This window comes from Acartia tonsa, chromosome 2 (genome assembly GCF_053477335.1).
Source record: "Acartia tonsa isolate MP-2025a chromosome 2, ASM5347733v1, whole genome shotgun sequence".
In the NCBI taxonomy this organism is placed as follows: Eukaryota; Metazoa; Arthropoda; class Copepoda; order Calanoida; family Acartiidae; genus Acartia; species Acartia tonsa.
This window is the reverse complement of record NC_137261.1, coordinates 4,470,058-4,486,139: the sequence shown is the minus strand read 5'-3', so window position 1 is coordinate 4,486,139 and position 16,082 is coordinate 4,470,058. Positions and strand designations below refer to the sequence as shown.

The 16,082-nt window shown below is 32.9% G+C and overlaps 1 protein-coding gene across 1 annotated transcript; it reads right to left on the bottom strand.

Annotated features, from left to right (window-relative positions):
* Positions 1-3: 3 nt before the first annotated feature.
* On the bottom strand, positions 4-12,415 carry LOC145312365 (seipin-like). The gene is made up of 6 exons (XM_080151604.1): positions 12,375-12,415; positions 8,505-8,570; positions 8,100-8,194; positions 5,999-6,083; positions 2,099-2,190; positions 4-145 (listed from the first exon to the last, which is right to left on the bottom strand). The coding sequence occupies exons 1-6, from the start codon at positions 12,396-12,398 to the stop codon at positions 4-6; spliced, it is 504 nt and encodes a 167-aa protein (XP_080007730.1). The 5' UTR covers positions 12,399-12,415.
* Between the last annotated feature and the right edge of the window lie 3,667 nt (positions 12,416-16,082).

The following is a 16,082-nucleotide window of genomic DNA, read 5'->3' as shown; positions in this document are numbered from 1 at the left end:
TAGTTAAGGTAAAAGTTTTTCATAGGGTCTAAATTGTATGTATTTATATTCCTGAAAGTTGTCTGTAAGTTGTATAGATTTTGTTGTGACAGCCTCGCGGGGTCCAAACAGGTTAGGTATCCAATTCTCAGGCCTCCAGATCTCACTAAATTAAAAATAATTACCTAAACTAGAATCTAATTTTCAGTTAGAAGATTGAAACTATTTTTTTTATAAAAGCAGAAATATAATCTGTGCAATCAGTTTTATTCTCATTTTTTTTTATTTTTCACTCTTTTTATAATGAAATCATCTTGGCCTATGTGATTTTTGTAACACACCATTTCATTTTTGCCTCTCTTATTATCATATTGGCCAAGATGATATCATTATGATATGAGGAGAGTGGAAAATGGAATAATACATGACCTTTTTCAGAGGGACAAAACCGTAATCACATACCTCTGCTCTTATAAAAAAAAACTCTTCATATATATATAAATACAATTCTAGAAATCATGTGCCTATTTCTTTATCAATGAATGTTTTAGATAAAGTTGCATTCATGCATTCGGTCTTGTGTTTAACTTTTCACTTGAGTACATTCTAATACAGATTTTATTGGTTCTAACACACACGTTTCTTGTGAAAGTGAGTAGTAGCTTACATCATTTATCCCACTTCTTCTCACATTAAGAAAATATCAAGTTTGGTAAAAAGGGATTTGTTATTACTTGTACATTACACCAGATTATAATGTACTCTAATAAAGGTAAACTTTTAGCTGGCTAAAATAAAATTATCTTCCTTGTTTAAGATCTGAAGTGATTTGGTTGAAATCCAAGGCAAATACTCTTCTTGTTTATCTTACAAGTCTTGAATTTAAACTTTTGAGATGAATGAGATAATATGCATTTATTAAAGGCGAGGCTTTTTCTATAATTCGGATCCGTCCGTCGGTCTGTAACAGTTAGCTATTACTTTAATTTATACATGTTAGAACTGTCCTTTTGATTTTAAACTTTGCATGATGATTCTTATAACGATTAAGGTAGAGTAGAAACTCTATTATCATTAGCAGAGAGTCCGTAAGTTCAACAAGATGTTTTTCAATCTTTTTTTATGCCAATATTTTTTTGTATGATATAATTATCCTATTCATCTGATTTTTGGAACAATGATTCTTATGACAACAAACTCTGTAATCAAATCCTAAAGCTGGTCGAGAGTATATCCTTTTACTTTAAGCAAATTTGCAACAAATTTATGTACAATTTAAACTTAGAAATTTATGTTTTGTTTGTTAATTTCTGACACTCTACAAGAGTAATTGTTTTTTTTGTCACTCTTTCTGATTTTAAAGCTTTGCTTTTATGGATGTTGTCAACCTCTTATTAACTACAGTTTCATGCCAAGACGAAAGTAGTGCTATAAATGAAATGCCAGATTTTTAATAGAATATTTATATTTTTCTTATTAAACTTTGTAGTTGCGAAACTACTCCATAATTCACTTTGTAAGTGTCAGTTAGTAACTCAATGGAGAAAATATGATTTTCTCAGCTGCTATTTCAGTTAATTTGCAGATTTTTTTTTAAAACCCTTCCAAAGATCATTCAGTATACAGATAGACATGCAACAAAAGACAAATCAATATTTTTTATGTAGGTTTCTGGGTTCTTTATCATTCTTTATTCCAATACCATTTCTTTCATATCTTTGAAAATGATGGTCCGAATTTTCAGATATATTTTGGGGTGGTTTAATTTATTTTCCTGGCCTCCCCCGCACTCCCCTAGAGGCTAAGAGTGATGTAAACATTTTTACATATTTAAATAAATCATTAATTGGATGTTACATCAGATTTTCATGTTCTCTAATAAACTGAAACTGGCAGCGTGCCAAAATAACGTTGCTCCATATCCACCCCATTTACCCCTTCATACCCCCTCCTATTGGACTATCGAACTGACCAATAAATGACATGGGAAATAGTAACCTACATTAACGACAATTTTTCCTCTGTCATAATATCCATGTATATTCTATATCTATTCATATAAAGCCACGCCAATATATATTTCTATGACCAAAACTCTGAACAGAATACTGGACGATACCTGTGCATAAGAAGGGTTGATTTACACGTCACAGTTCTCATTTCTTCGTCCCTAGACTTGGATCTTAGACACAGAAGGAACATTGAATCATCCTAGAACATGAAACAAGAACGATTAGGTCAAAAAATACAAAAAAAATGTTAATAATGCTTTGAGCTAAACTTGTTATGTCAAAGGTCTATTGGATCCATAGTAGCGAAACTTAAAAGTCAATGGAGAAGTTAGATTAAAGGATTTATTATTACTCGGATCTTACACCAGATTATCATGTACTCTAATAAAGTGAAGCTTGTAGCTGACTGAAGCAATGAAGCATCCCATCCACTCCCTTTACCCAATTCTCTCCCCTCCTACATGATGAAATAACTGACCAATATATGATGTCAATGATAGTAACCTAAATTGAAGACAATTTTTCTCCTGTCATAATATCCACGTATATCCTTTTTATATTATAAGTTAATGAGCCTATTATTTGAATGCTGTTTTAAGTTCATATTGTGTAATAAATTACAAATAAGTACAAAATCAGATTTTCTAAAAAAAAAGTATAGAATAGAATTTTCTTTTCTTAAGAAAAGCAAAACAGAATCTATAAATTAACTTTTATATCCTTTCATTTTCTTTCATTGGGTTTTAATGAAAATATTATGAAAACATCTAAAAACCAATACAAGATTGTAGTAAAAACATTCTTGGCCTTCATTTCATAATTTGTATTTAGTTTTGAAAGTACAAATTATGAAATTGTAAATAGTTTTTGTAATTATCAACATGTTTTAAATAAACGTACGGACTTATATGTAATGATGGGAAAGCGCAAAATGGCACCAAAAAATGACGGCATATGATAAAGTAACAAATGAGAGGCGAGTCTATATTTTACCAGTGATCAATTACAATGTAAATTGGCCTCTCATTGGTCAACTTTATTGTATGTCGTCATTTTTTTGGTGCCATTTTGCGCTGTCTCTGTAATGATTATAGTGTTGTTACGCTTCCGAAATTGTACCTAACCTAGGAATCATCATGCAAAGTTTAAAATCGAAAGGACTATTCTAACATGTCTAAATTAACTAAAGGAATTAACTGTTACAGATGGATAGGTGGACTGACCGACCGACGGACGGACCGAACCTTAATATGGAAAAGCCTCGCTGACTTTGCTGTTATATTAAACTATTTTGAATGTAAGTGTCTGAAACTATTTAAGATTCTCTGACTTGATATCGGTCCATTAAATAATTTCCTTCTTTTCAGGGAAAAAGGGATAGGACTTTTAACTAATTCATCTGAACATCAAAAATACCTCTCCTGTAGATTACAATTAGTGGTTGAAACGTTTGGACACTTAATAAACCAACCAATAAAAATTCAATGAAGGTCCCCAAAAACTGTTAGGCCAACAAATAAGAAAACATTATCATAAAACTTTGAGAACTAGTGGGATAAACAGCCCAATGTACAACCCCTCGCTGTTAAATGAGAACTAGTGGGATAAACAGCCCAATGTACAACCCCTCGCTGTTAAATAGTATTGTCTCTTCTTTCCCTGTGTTCACCGAAAAATTTGTGCTTCAATGATCATAGTTCACAAGATTAAAAGTTTGGTAGGTGGCTCTGCAATCTTACAATTAGAATTTTTAAACAATTAGCGCAGCAATAACAAAGAACATACTCAGTGACTCACGGCATTGGCGTAAATGATTTCGTGCTTGCTTGCTGTCGGGGAGATGTCGGGTTCGAGTGTGGTCCATATCGCGGCATACTAAAGACGTTAAAAACGATACCTATTGCTGCTATGTGACACTTAACACGAGAGTAAGGGTAATGTCTGAGCCCATAAACGGCTTAGCTCATTATCATTCACAGTATGGTCTTGCAAGCCGTTGAGTTCGTTGTTTGTTTGATGTTATTTAACCAAGCACAAGCAACCCCTCCCCCCGCCATAAGAAAATCAGGGAGGGTAACTAATAATACATCGTTACGATAGGTTTAGAATTGGAAATATTTACATCATTAAGACGTAAAATATAAATATGTTCACTTACAAAACAGAAATTTAGAAAAGCATTGCTATAAATAACAAAAAGTCAGCAGATGTATCTAAATCAGAATATTTTTATGGTTATTTAAGTTTTGCAGTCAAGTGTTGGAACCTAGAGTTGGTTCCTTAGCTTCAAAGCAATTCAGGGTTTAAAGGAGAGTTAGATGAGATTTGGATTACGGATTAGAGATTCCGTAAAACAAAGTTTGTAATACTTTTAGAAATATCCTAGAAAGCAAAATATTTACTTACAGCTTCCAAAAAACAGGTTTTCAAAAGATTAGTTGAAATATACACGAATGAAATTACAAATTAAATTAAATCCCAGCATACTATAATGGTTCTAAATTTACTACAAACTTTGTTTAACGGAGTCTCTAAATAGACCCCCCTCCCCCCCCCCTCCACTATTTCTTAATAATATTTTTCAATTGTTAAAACTGCTTCCATAGCCACATAAATCCGCAGAACTCTCCAACTTTACGTACAGATGCCAATACTCAAATTCCGATGCCGCAACTGAGCCTATCTTTGTATGAATATCTGAGTCGCAGTTGCCATTTATGGACAATTTGCTGCCTCGCAGTTGATGCTTTGGTAAAATTACTTCTTTATCAAATGCTTGTCGATTATAATTTAACTATCCCTTTTAATTCTGAAAATAACTTTTAATTTATAAAGTTATAAAGTTTAAGCTGTGCTCGCCAAATGCTTTGATAAGGTCCAAACAACTTAAAATAAATAAATATTTACTCAAGAAAATTAGTTCAAGAAAGACTTCTAAATATATTTTATCAAAACATCATAAGACTAAATAAATAAGTTATAATAGGTGCAAATATGTATTTATGTATTTTTCCTTATTTGTATACAAGAATAAGTGATGTCTGATAAGGTTTTCTTTATAAAAGATAAAAACTCTTATAGAAAATAAGATATCTTTAACTTTTTAGTAACGAACCTACACTATAACTAACTTTGTTTGTCTGTCCATGCGGATATTAAAGTAACGTAAGTCTATATATTATGTTGTCCGTCAGTCTGTCGGTTATGCTACACTGAGGACATTTCTATAGAAGATTTGTGATTTGCTTTGGTTGACAGACGTATGATTTTTAGGTGTAGATTATTCTTAATGATAATCTTCTACTCTATAATTCCCTTTGTCCGCCTATAATACTTTGGATGAATGTTTTTATTTCACTGCTTATAAATGTTGTCATAATTGTATTTTAAAAGCAAAGCTTTTCTTTAATAAGGGTCGGTCCGTCCGGAACGGATAGCTATTTTCGTTAATTCAGGCATGTTAGAATCGTCCTATCGATTTCAAACTTTGCATGGTGATTCCTGTAATAGTTAGTGTTATTCAGAGATCGTAGGAAGTCATAATCATTATCATTTTAAACATGTTGATTTTTCTACTTTTTTAACAACTAATTTTTATCTGATCTAATTATCCGATTGATCTGATTTTTAGTATATTGATTCCTGGGACAACAAAGTACAATTTTATCATCGAAGCAACTCTATAATAAGTGCTAAAAATGTAAGTATGTCCATAAAAATTATCTTGTAACAAGCAGCTTTTCAACAAATTTTACTACAATTTTGCTCTTATACATTTACATTCTGCTCATTCAGTTCGAACACTATACTTATACAATTAAGTGTTAATGTCCGTTTGTCCTACATTTTCAGAGCTTCGCTTTTATTGGTGTTGTCATCCTTGTTGGTTTGTTTCTTATATTAAACAGAAGTGAGGAAAAGCTTGGCAATTATACATATTCATCTTAGTACCAAAAAGTGTTCCGTGATTGATTTTTGTAGATTTTTTTTATGGCAATATATCTTACTTGATATTTAGGAATTATAATGTCCACAGAAACTTTGTATTTCAGGGCTCGGTGCAGTTCTATCTTTGCCTTATCCAAGTCTAAACTAAAATAAAAATAGTTTATTTTGTTATATGCATGATGTGTATTACGCGGCAAAATGCCCCACAGATAAGCCAAAGCATTCTAACACCCTTTTTAATCTATGATAAAGTTGCATAAGGAACTAATCTAAAGTTTTTTATTCTTTAGATATGACGCGGTGTTAGATTTTGTTTCTATAAAGTATTTAGTGTTAGATTGTTCTCTTTTTCTCAAGACAATCCTTCAAAAATATATCTAACTTTTTTTGGAACAATTATCTTATTACATTATTAAATTGTAAAGTATGTCGTGTTTTGAATGCTGACTTTCTTGTTCTGTTAAAAAGTGAATTTGTTAAACAAACAATAACAAACTTTTGTTACTTTCAGTACACACGTTAAATTATAAAGTTTAAAGTTAATTTTATTTTATTTAAAGTAGTAAGGTATTTTGTCTGGAGCTTAAGATCTCAATAACTACAGAACCGATTTGGTTCTCTGGTGGTTTTAGACTATTCTATTTTCAGATTTAAGTCTTGGGATGGTTATAAGCTATTTTTCTAGCCTCCCTCTGTCTTTCAGATTCCCTAGATGCTAGAGGTGTAGCCGCTAGTTTTATTATAGTTTTTTTTTTAAATGATGCTTGTTTCTTGATAGCAAATTTAAATTTTTTTAGATATCTTTTATTGATTTTGAGGGGCCAAAAGCCCTGGCAAATAAAAATAGAAATTATTTTTTTACGTGGTATTACATCGCATATTTGTGTACAGTTCATAAGAATCTGTTTTTATCCAACGGAATCGCAATGGATTCTTAGCTGAAATGAGAAAATATGCGATGTACCTGGCATTTGGAAAGGAACAGAGACCTGGTGTATCTGGACATTTACCTGGCATTTGGAAAGGAGCAGAGACCTGGTGTATCTGAATATTTACCTGGCATTTGGAAAGGAGCAGAGACCTGGCGTATCTGGACATTTACCTGGCATTTAGAAAGGATCAGAGTCCTGGCGTATCTGGACATGTACCTGGCATTTGGAAAGGAGCAGAGACAAGACGTATCTTGACATTTACCTGGCATTTGGAAATGAGCAAAGACCTGGCGTATCTTGACATTTACCTGGCATTTGGAAATGAGCAAAGACCTGGCGTATCTTGACATTTACCTAGCATTTGGAAAGGAGCAGAGACCTGGCGTATCTTGACATTTACCTAGCATTTGGAAAGGAGCAGAGACCTGGCGTTTCTGGACATTTACCTAGCATTTGGAAAGGAGCAGAGACCTGGCATATCTTGACATTTACCTGGCATTTGGAAATGAGCAAAGACCTGGCGTATCTTGACATTTACCTGGCATTTGGAAAGGAGCAGATACCTGGCGTATCTGGACACTTACTTGGCATTTTGAAAGGAGCAGAGACCTGGCGTATCATGACATTTACCTAGCATTTGGAAAGGAGCAGAGACCTGGCGTTTCTGGACATTTACCTAGCATTTGGAAAGGAGCAGAGACCTGGCATATCTTGACATTTACCTGGCATTTGGAAATGAGCAAAGACCTGGCGTATCTTGACATTTACCTGGCATTTGGAAAGGAGCAGATACCTGGCGTATCTGGACACTTACTTGGCATTTTGAAAGGAGCAGAGACCTGGCGTATCTGAACATTTACCTTGCATTTGGAAAGGAACAGAGTCCTGGCGTATTTATACATTTACCTGGCATTGGGAAAAAAACAGAGTCCTGGCGTATCTGGACATTTACCTGGCATTTGGAAAGGAGCAGAGTCCTGGCGTATCTTGACATTTACCTGTCATTTGGAAAGGAGCAGAGTCCTGGCGTATCTGGACATTTACCTGGCATTTGGAAAGGAACAGAGTCCTGGAGTATCTGGACATTTACCTGGCATTGGGAAAGGAACAGAGACCTGGCGTATCTGGACATTTACCTGGAATTTGGAAAGGAACAGAGACCTGGCGTATCTGGACATTTACCTGGCATTTGGAAAGGAACAGAGACCTGGCGTATCTGGACATTTACCTGGCATTTGGAAAGGAGCATAGTCCTGGCGTATCTGGACAAGATTGAAAAACCATGTTCATCTCATTGCGAAACTTGTGATGGGGAGAATAACCCTAAACAAAATAAATAAACTTTCCTATAAAGCAATAAAGCTATAAATGATTGTTTGCAAATATATTTTTTACCTAAATGTTGTAATATGACTTTAAAGAAATTTTGAATATAACATTGAAAATGTCAATTCTTGTCATAAATAGCAGAAAATTGTATTTTATTGAATATCAAAATCTATTATCAATCAGGCCACAGCTTATTTTCTTAATGATATTTGAGTAACTTGTCTCATAAACGTTAAGAAAATACTTTGTTTTTATTAAGACAAGAACGACTTTTATGCTGAGTTGCATCGATCTTGGTTATTACCTGTATAAAAATGCTGTAGGAAAAGAAGGAGAGTAGAAAAAGCACCATAATACTCATGTGAAAAATCTAAACAACAAGATACATATAATATATAATATATATGCTACTTTTTAAGAGCAAAGCGTTTATTTTACATATTTGGAGTTTCCGTTGTTCTGTAACGAATCACTGTGAATTGTTCAGAGCTGGATCTTTAAGTCGTTTAGAGGTGCGCTGAACCAGGGTGATTCATTTCAGCGCACCATCAGATTATTAATACCAATCTTTAAATCGAATTGGCATGGGCGATTTAGCGCGGCCAGTGGCGCGGTACCAGCGCTCCAATGGTACTCAACTAGTGGCATTGATCGCGCTAAATCGGGGTGATTATATTTAATAAATAAATATTTTTTAAAAATTAGTTTAATATTTTATTGCAAAACTATCGTGAAAACATTTTTATAGTTATTTTTAAATTAAATTATATATTGTTTTATATAAAATACCGTACTGACCCGACTTAAGTTATAAAATTGTACCGGCACGTATGGATATGTTATTGAGTGTCGCCAGGTATCTAGCAACACCACGCCGAAAATCTTTTTAAAGATCCATGTAAAATAGCAGTAGCTGTGGCGCACCATCAGCACACCTCCGGTTCACCTCTGAATCGCCCCGATTCAGCGCACCATCAAAACGATTTAAAGATCCAGCTCAGGATAGATAGAATCAGAATAAATCTATTTAGTTCAGTTTTGAAATGTTTTATTCTTTGACAATGTAATCTAGGTAGCATCTCTATAATTTCACTGTTTATTACGTCCATTGTAGGAGTTTTACATAATAAGAAATTTACAACAGACTTGTTTGTCTAATCTATTGAGACTTTCTTCAATGAGTATTGGTAATGAGTTGCAACTGTTTAGGGCCAAGGCATTTCCCCTACGCTAACTATCTATGTGGAGCACATAATATGGCAGCAGGAGGAATCATATAAACGTCTTTATTATGTTGCTGTTTTAAGCCAAAATACAAATCACCTCCCCGACGACGAGTGGATGTGCTACGTACTGGTTATTGATTATAGAAAGTTTTATTTTAAAATATAAATCACAACTAATGACGAAAGAAAAATCTAAATTTAGAAAAAATGAAGAATTTGTGGAATATTTTTGATTGTCCATTGAAAGGATAGAATTTGATTTCCAATGAATGATTTGGAAATATATTTTCATATAAAATATGTATATTCAGGGGTTAATAGATGAACTAAAGCATAAAAGGGAAAATTTTTACCAATCGAGAAAATATTATTTTTATGGATTCTTCATTTTCTAACAAAGTTTATGTCCAATTATATAAAAAAAATGTGTTTAATAACGCATATTAAACACAACTCTTTTTAACCATAATCTTTCCCACCTTTTTTTTGGGGGGGGGGGGCGAAGGAAAATGCATGATAATTTGGTGATTTATAAAGGGCAAAATTAATCACAACTAAATATCACCATCCTGGCGAACACAGGGTGCCAGCAGACCTTGTCGGATTATATAGATACAGAGCAATACTAATTGTATCATTTTAATAAAGCTTTAAAGTTGATTAATTACTAAAATATCCAATAATAGAAATATATGATATACTAATTGCTTCGCCCTTGGCCTCTAGGGCAGGGAGGAAAAAGAGGTCATAAAAATAGCTTAAAACCACCCCCAAGATATTTTCAAAGGTTATTTAAAAAGCACAACCAATTTTGACGAGCCTTTTCCGAGATTTTTAGCTTTAGACAAATATCCTCACTTCTTTACATTCTAGGAATGAATAATGGAAAATTTAGGCCTCTAGTTCAAGGGTTCAGAGTCAAATTACTTACTAATCCTTTTACTTGAAGAATATATTTGAAAAATCAATGATTGAAGCCAGCAATAGAGAAAAGTATTCATTTATTTAAACCAATTTTAATTAAACAGTGTTATGTTATGTGCATTATGAATCTCCTATATTTTTAATACAACTAGGATGACAACTTTCATAAAAGCAAAACTCTGACACGGCGGATATTAACACTTGTAGAGTGTCAAAACTAAATAAGCAGAGTATTATTTGTAATAATAAGTCTAATAATAAAATTATGTTTTTTTACATTTATTTTACTTTTTTGATTAGAAACAATAGAAATGGCCCAAAACCAGAATTACATCCACAAATACTATATGATTCAAAAATCTGAATATCAGTAAGTGCTCGTTTTGATTGAATTTCAGGGAGCTTAAGGGAAAAGACAATGTACGATAAATTGATGTACATCTCCAATTATGATTGAGAAAATTGTTTCTTTTGTAGATTATAATTATAGCTGGAAAACTTAGGAAACTGATAGTTTTTACTAATCAATTCAGATCTAACAAATAGTCTCAAAGCTTTAAGTCACCGAGTTAGATATCTTGTTTATAAAAGTTTGGGGACCGGTAAATTTACAGTGCAATATCCCTTCTCACCCTGTTGATTTCCTATTCAATTTATAAACCAGGATTTACTCAACTTGGGTTGGGTTAGTAGAGATGTCAGGGATGGAGGTGACATGAGGCTGTTTGTTACACTAGTCCCCCAAAGTTTTCTTATTCGTTGGCTTTCCTACTTTGGGGACTTTTATTGAATTTTTATTGGTTGGTTCACGAAGTTGAGTGTCCAAACGTTTTAGTCATTAATTGTAATTTACAAAAGAGGTAAGTATGTGTATCATCATTGTGGATGTACATCAACTTATCGGACATAGTCTTATCCCTCTCAATCCCTGAGGTGGGATAGTAGAGATGTACTTTATATCAGATTTAGCGGCTTCGCCCCTAGCCTCTAGGGGCGTTGCCCCAAGAGGTTTGATCAAACCAATTTTTCGTATTTTAGATTTAAAATAAAAAAGAAAATTTTTTTTTTTTTTGGGGGGGGGGTATTTTTCATTTTTGGGGGGGTTAGGGGTGTCCCACCCCCCAAGAAAATAGTTATAAACCTTCCCGGGAACTATGAGAAGCTACCCTGTAAAGGAGAATCCGATCGGTTCAGCGGTTAGCAAGATCCTTCGGTACAGACACACAGACACTTAGACACACAGACAAACAATATCCTGTTACTTAAGTATAAGGATATAGGGATAGGTGAATGGAGAAAATAATCTTGCCAATATATAAAAACACTAAATCTGTTCCTTAATTAGAAAGGTTTTGTTCACTTTCTCCAATCTATCTCTGTCTCCAATGCTTTTAATTTAAGTTAATCAATTAATAACTAAATGTACTAAAAAGTAGATTTTAATAATCTATATTCATAAAATAATACCAAAATTTGCTAGGTTAATTTTTAGTTAAATTATGAACCTAGTAATAGTGTCTAACTTTTTATCTTTGTGACGTAACAAAAATCCATCTTTTTTTTAGGGGTTTCCTTTCCTACCTCCCCTTTCATCCTTCGATTTTTGTTACGTCACAAAGATAAAAAGTTAGACACTATTACTAGGTTCTTAAATTATTCAAAATAGAATTATAAAACAATTAAAAAAAGACTAATCAAGAAAGAAAAGCCTATTATTATCATAAATTAAGGTTTTATATCCAAAAATATAAAACTTTACTGCATATTTAATAATCTATATTCATAAAATAGTACCAGAATTTGCAAGGTTAATTTTTAGTTAAATTATTCAAAATAGAATTATAAAACAATTTAAAAGACTAATCAAGAAAGAAAGGCCTATTATTATCATAAATTAAGGTTTTAATTCTAAAAATATAAAACGTTACTGCAAATGTAATTTAAAAAGGTCAAACGAACAGACAAAATTTAATTATAGAATAGAATTACTGTTTATGTAAAAAAAAACAATATCACTAATTTACCATAAGTCTTGCCAGTAGCTTCATTTTGTGAAAATTACTAAGTAGAAGTTATGACTTAGTTTGGCGTAAGAAATGAAACCTATATAAAGCTCAACCTACTATCATGTTACTCTGTCACAAGAACAAGAGTGTACATTAGGAGCGCAACACAGTGCCTATGAAGCCAAAGAAATTCATATTTAGAATTCAAATATATTTTTTTTCTACTTTTATTAATAAATTTTGTTTTTATATAATTTACTTCGAGGTGAAAATGAAACAAACTATGAATTTATGTATTTTTAAATGCTTAATGTTTATATTAGATACGAATTAAAGAATATAAATCATGTACATTTGAAGTATGAGATATATTTTTTTGTTTTAATAGAAACTGAAGAAAATCATTTAAAAAATCAGAATTTAGAACCACATTAAAATCATCATCATCATCGCCATTTATCTCTTCTTTTCAGAGCGTAGGCCACGCACAATGGTTCTCCATTTTTCTTTGAATTGGGCCTCAGTAGAGGCACCTTGATAAATAGACTAAAACATATTTCTAAATATTTAAAAAAGATGAATAGAGTAATGAAGCTATTTGCTTAACTTTACAACTTATAAACAACTATATAATAGGAAAATAAATATATTTTAAGCAATGTTTCTAAATTGTCTCTAAAGAGCAAAATTATGCCGGGATATAAAGGGATAAGACAATGAAATTTAGTATTATAGAAAGATAATACCTGCCAAATAAATAATTTAGCGTTAATTAGCTTGTTAGTGCTGTCCTTGTTTTTAAAATTTGTAAACTTGACTCATATCTAAACTTATTATTATTAACAATCTAATTAATAATATGGACTACGACCCAAGAGGCTTTAGGAGCACTTGAGGTGGTGCAGGGTTGAATTAGACCCTACCCCATTATTTTACTTTAGTTGTAAAAAAAATTTAGAGGATGGGGTTAATTTCTTTGGTACTCCCCCCCCCCCCCCCCTAAATAGCTACAAACCTTCCCAGGACCTAAAGATGCTACGCTGTAAGAGAGAACCGTAGCGGTTCAGAGGTTAGCGAGATATTTTGGTACAGACAGACAGAGATCCTGTTACTTTTATATAAGAACTGGACTTAAAATTTATCTTTACAGTAGTATTTTGTTAATAATCTAATCAATAGAGTGCAGTATCTATAATACAAAATAGAAGGATGTCTGTCCGTCTGTCTGTACATCCGTCTGACTGTCTGTCTGTTCATCCGTCCGTCCGTCCCTTAAAATCTCGGTAACCACTTAACCGATTGGATTCTACTCTTCAGGGAATATACCTACTGGTCCTGTTAATTTCTATTTTCTTGGAAGGCGGGACACCCCCAACCCCCCAAAAAAAATAAAAAATCCCCATCGATTTTTTTTGGTGATGCAGATGATACCAACTATTTGGTTCAGCGCCACATGTATTACATTTTTTTAATGACCTCTTGGGGCACAGCCCCTAGAGGCTAGGGGCGAAGCCGCTAGTATATAAGAAAATAATATAATAATGGATTTTTTGTTACTTGGATCTTACACCAGATTATCAAAAGATAATATTAGATTTAATTTTAAATCGGTTTAGCTACGATAAAAATATTACATAGTATCTACAGATATAAAAAATTACACAATAATTAATATACTTCACTAATATATTATCTACGATTGTGAGGCATTCCATAAACCATGAACTCTAATAAAGTGAAACTTGTATCTGGATAAAATAACGATCCCCTATCCATCCCCTTTACCCCATCACCTCACCTCCTACTAGATAAACGAAGTGACAAATAAATAATGTACAAGTTAGCAACCTAAAGTGACGACAATCTTAGCATTGTCATAATATCCACGCATATTCTATATCCATTTATATAATTGATATAAATGTGTTGTTTTTTCCTAACCCAAAATATTTAAGAACTAGCGGCTTACCCCACCTCCTCATTTTCAATTTTAGTTTTAAAAGGGAGGGTAATTTTTTCTAGGGTCTATTTCTCTTGGGAGTTGAGTGGTACACTCCCCCAAAATATAGATATAATCATTTCCAGGACCTATGATAAGCTACCCTGTTAAGGAGAACCATATCAGTTGAGCAGTTAGTGAGATCCTTCGGTAAAGAAAGACAGACAGACGCTCACACACACACAGACATAGCTCCCATTACCAGGGGATGGCAGCCGCGCATAAGCAGCAGTTTTAGACCCTCTTGTGAGCAAAAAAAATGAAATTTAAAAAAGAAGGATAGTCTGATAAATTGCAGGTTTAGACATCCAGCTAAATTTTAGAGTGATAAGATGTCGATTTCACTGAGGCTGACATGCGGCTTACGCGGGGCTGCCGATCCCTGCCTATTACTTTCATAATAGGATAACTTGACTGATTATGCTGATAAATGATCATTACAATAAATTAATAACAATCTACTACAAAGTACTGTGTAGAAAAATTTAAATTACATAATGAATATTAATGTGTAGTTTTTGTTCAACCCAAAATATTTAAGAATTGTGTTGTCTGAGATGTAAAAATAAAGTTTATATAATTGTTTTAAATTCCTTTCAGCTGCACAACAAAAACAATCACGAGAATTTAAGCACTTTCCCTTCAACAGAAAAAGGAACACAAATGTTTTTATGCCTATTTTTGTTGAAGAGAGCTTTAGATAGGGTGTTACTGTTTCTGTGGTTCAGATCAAGAAAATATTTTACAGAAAGGCTTCGAAACCGATTTTATCTGCTTGATTAGAAACAGTTCTCAGCTATACTGAAAAATAATGTTAGCATCGAATTAGAGACAATTTTCTACAAATACTAAGATAATATCATAAAATTAATACCCTCGGCCCCTCTCGGGGTTAACAAAACTAGTACAATTTTTCATTTTAATATCCATGGAAAGCTGTCTATAATGCGATGTGATAAATATTGTTAGTTTTGAAAAGAATATATTTGAGTAGGTTGAAATATTAGAAACATCACGTGAGAGTACATTGGACTGTTTATTAAACTAGTCCCCAAAGTTTAAAATGAAGATTTCTTATTCGCTAGCATTACAACTTTGGGGACTTTTATGAATATGGATTGCTTGGTTCATTAAGTTGAGTGTCCGTCCAAACGTTTATTGACTTATTGTAACATTGTAACCTACAGAAGGGGTAATTTTGTGTATCATAATAGGGGATGTATATCCCAGGTTTCCATGTGCATTGATTTTGATTTGTGAAAATACATTATCATATCAGAGCTAGTTAATAGTATTGAAATTGACCTGATAGAATAACTTATGCGAATCTGTAGTTTCAGCTGTGCTTCGCACAGCCCCTGGCAAAACCCTGTGAACGCCACTGTTTAAAATCCAAACTTTATCATTTTAAATTTTATGCTTATTTACATTTGACTACATATGTATGTGTTGCTTACTGTCACAATGGATATAGGATATACGTGAATATTACGACAGGAAAATAAGTAGTCAATTTATTAGTCCGTTCGTTCATCCAGTTGGAGGGGATATGAGAGAGTAGCCAGCTGCGAGTACCTTTTAATTACATGAAAATCTAGTGCAACATCCAAGTAATAATATATCGAATACTGTCTTAGGGATATCCTAATATATAAAGTAGTAAGGTTTTTTTTGTCTGTCCCGAAGGATCTCGCTAACCACTGAACCGATATTGTTCTCCTATACAG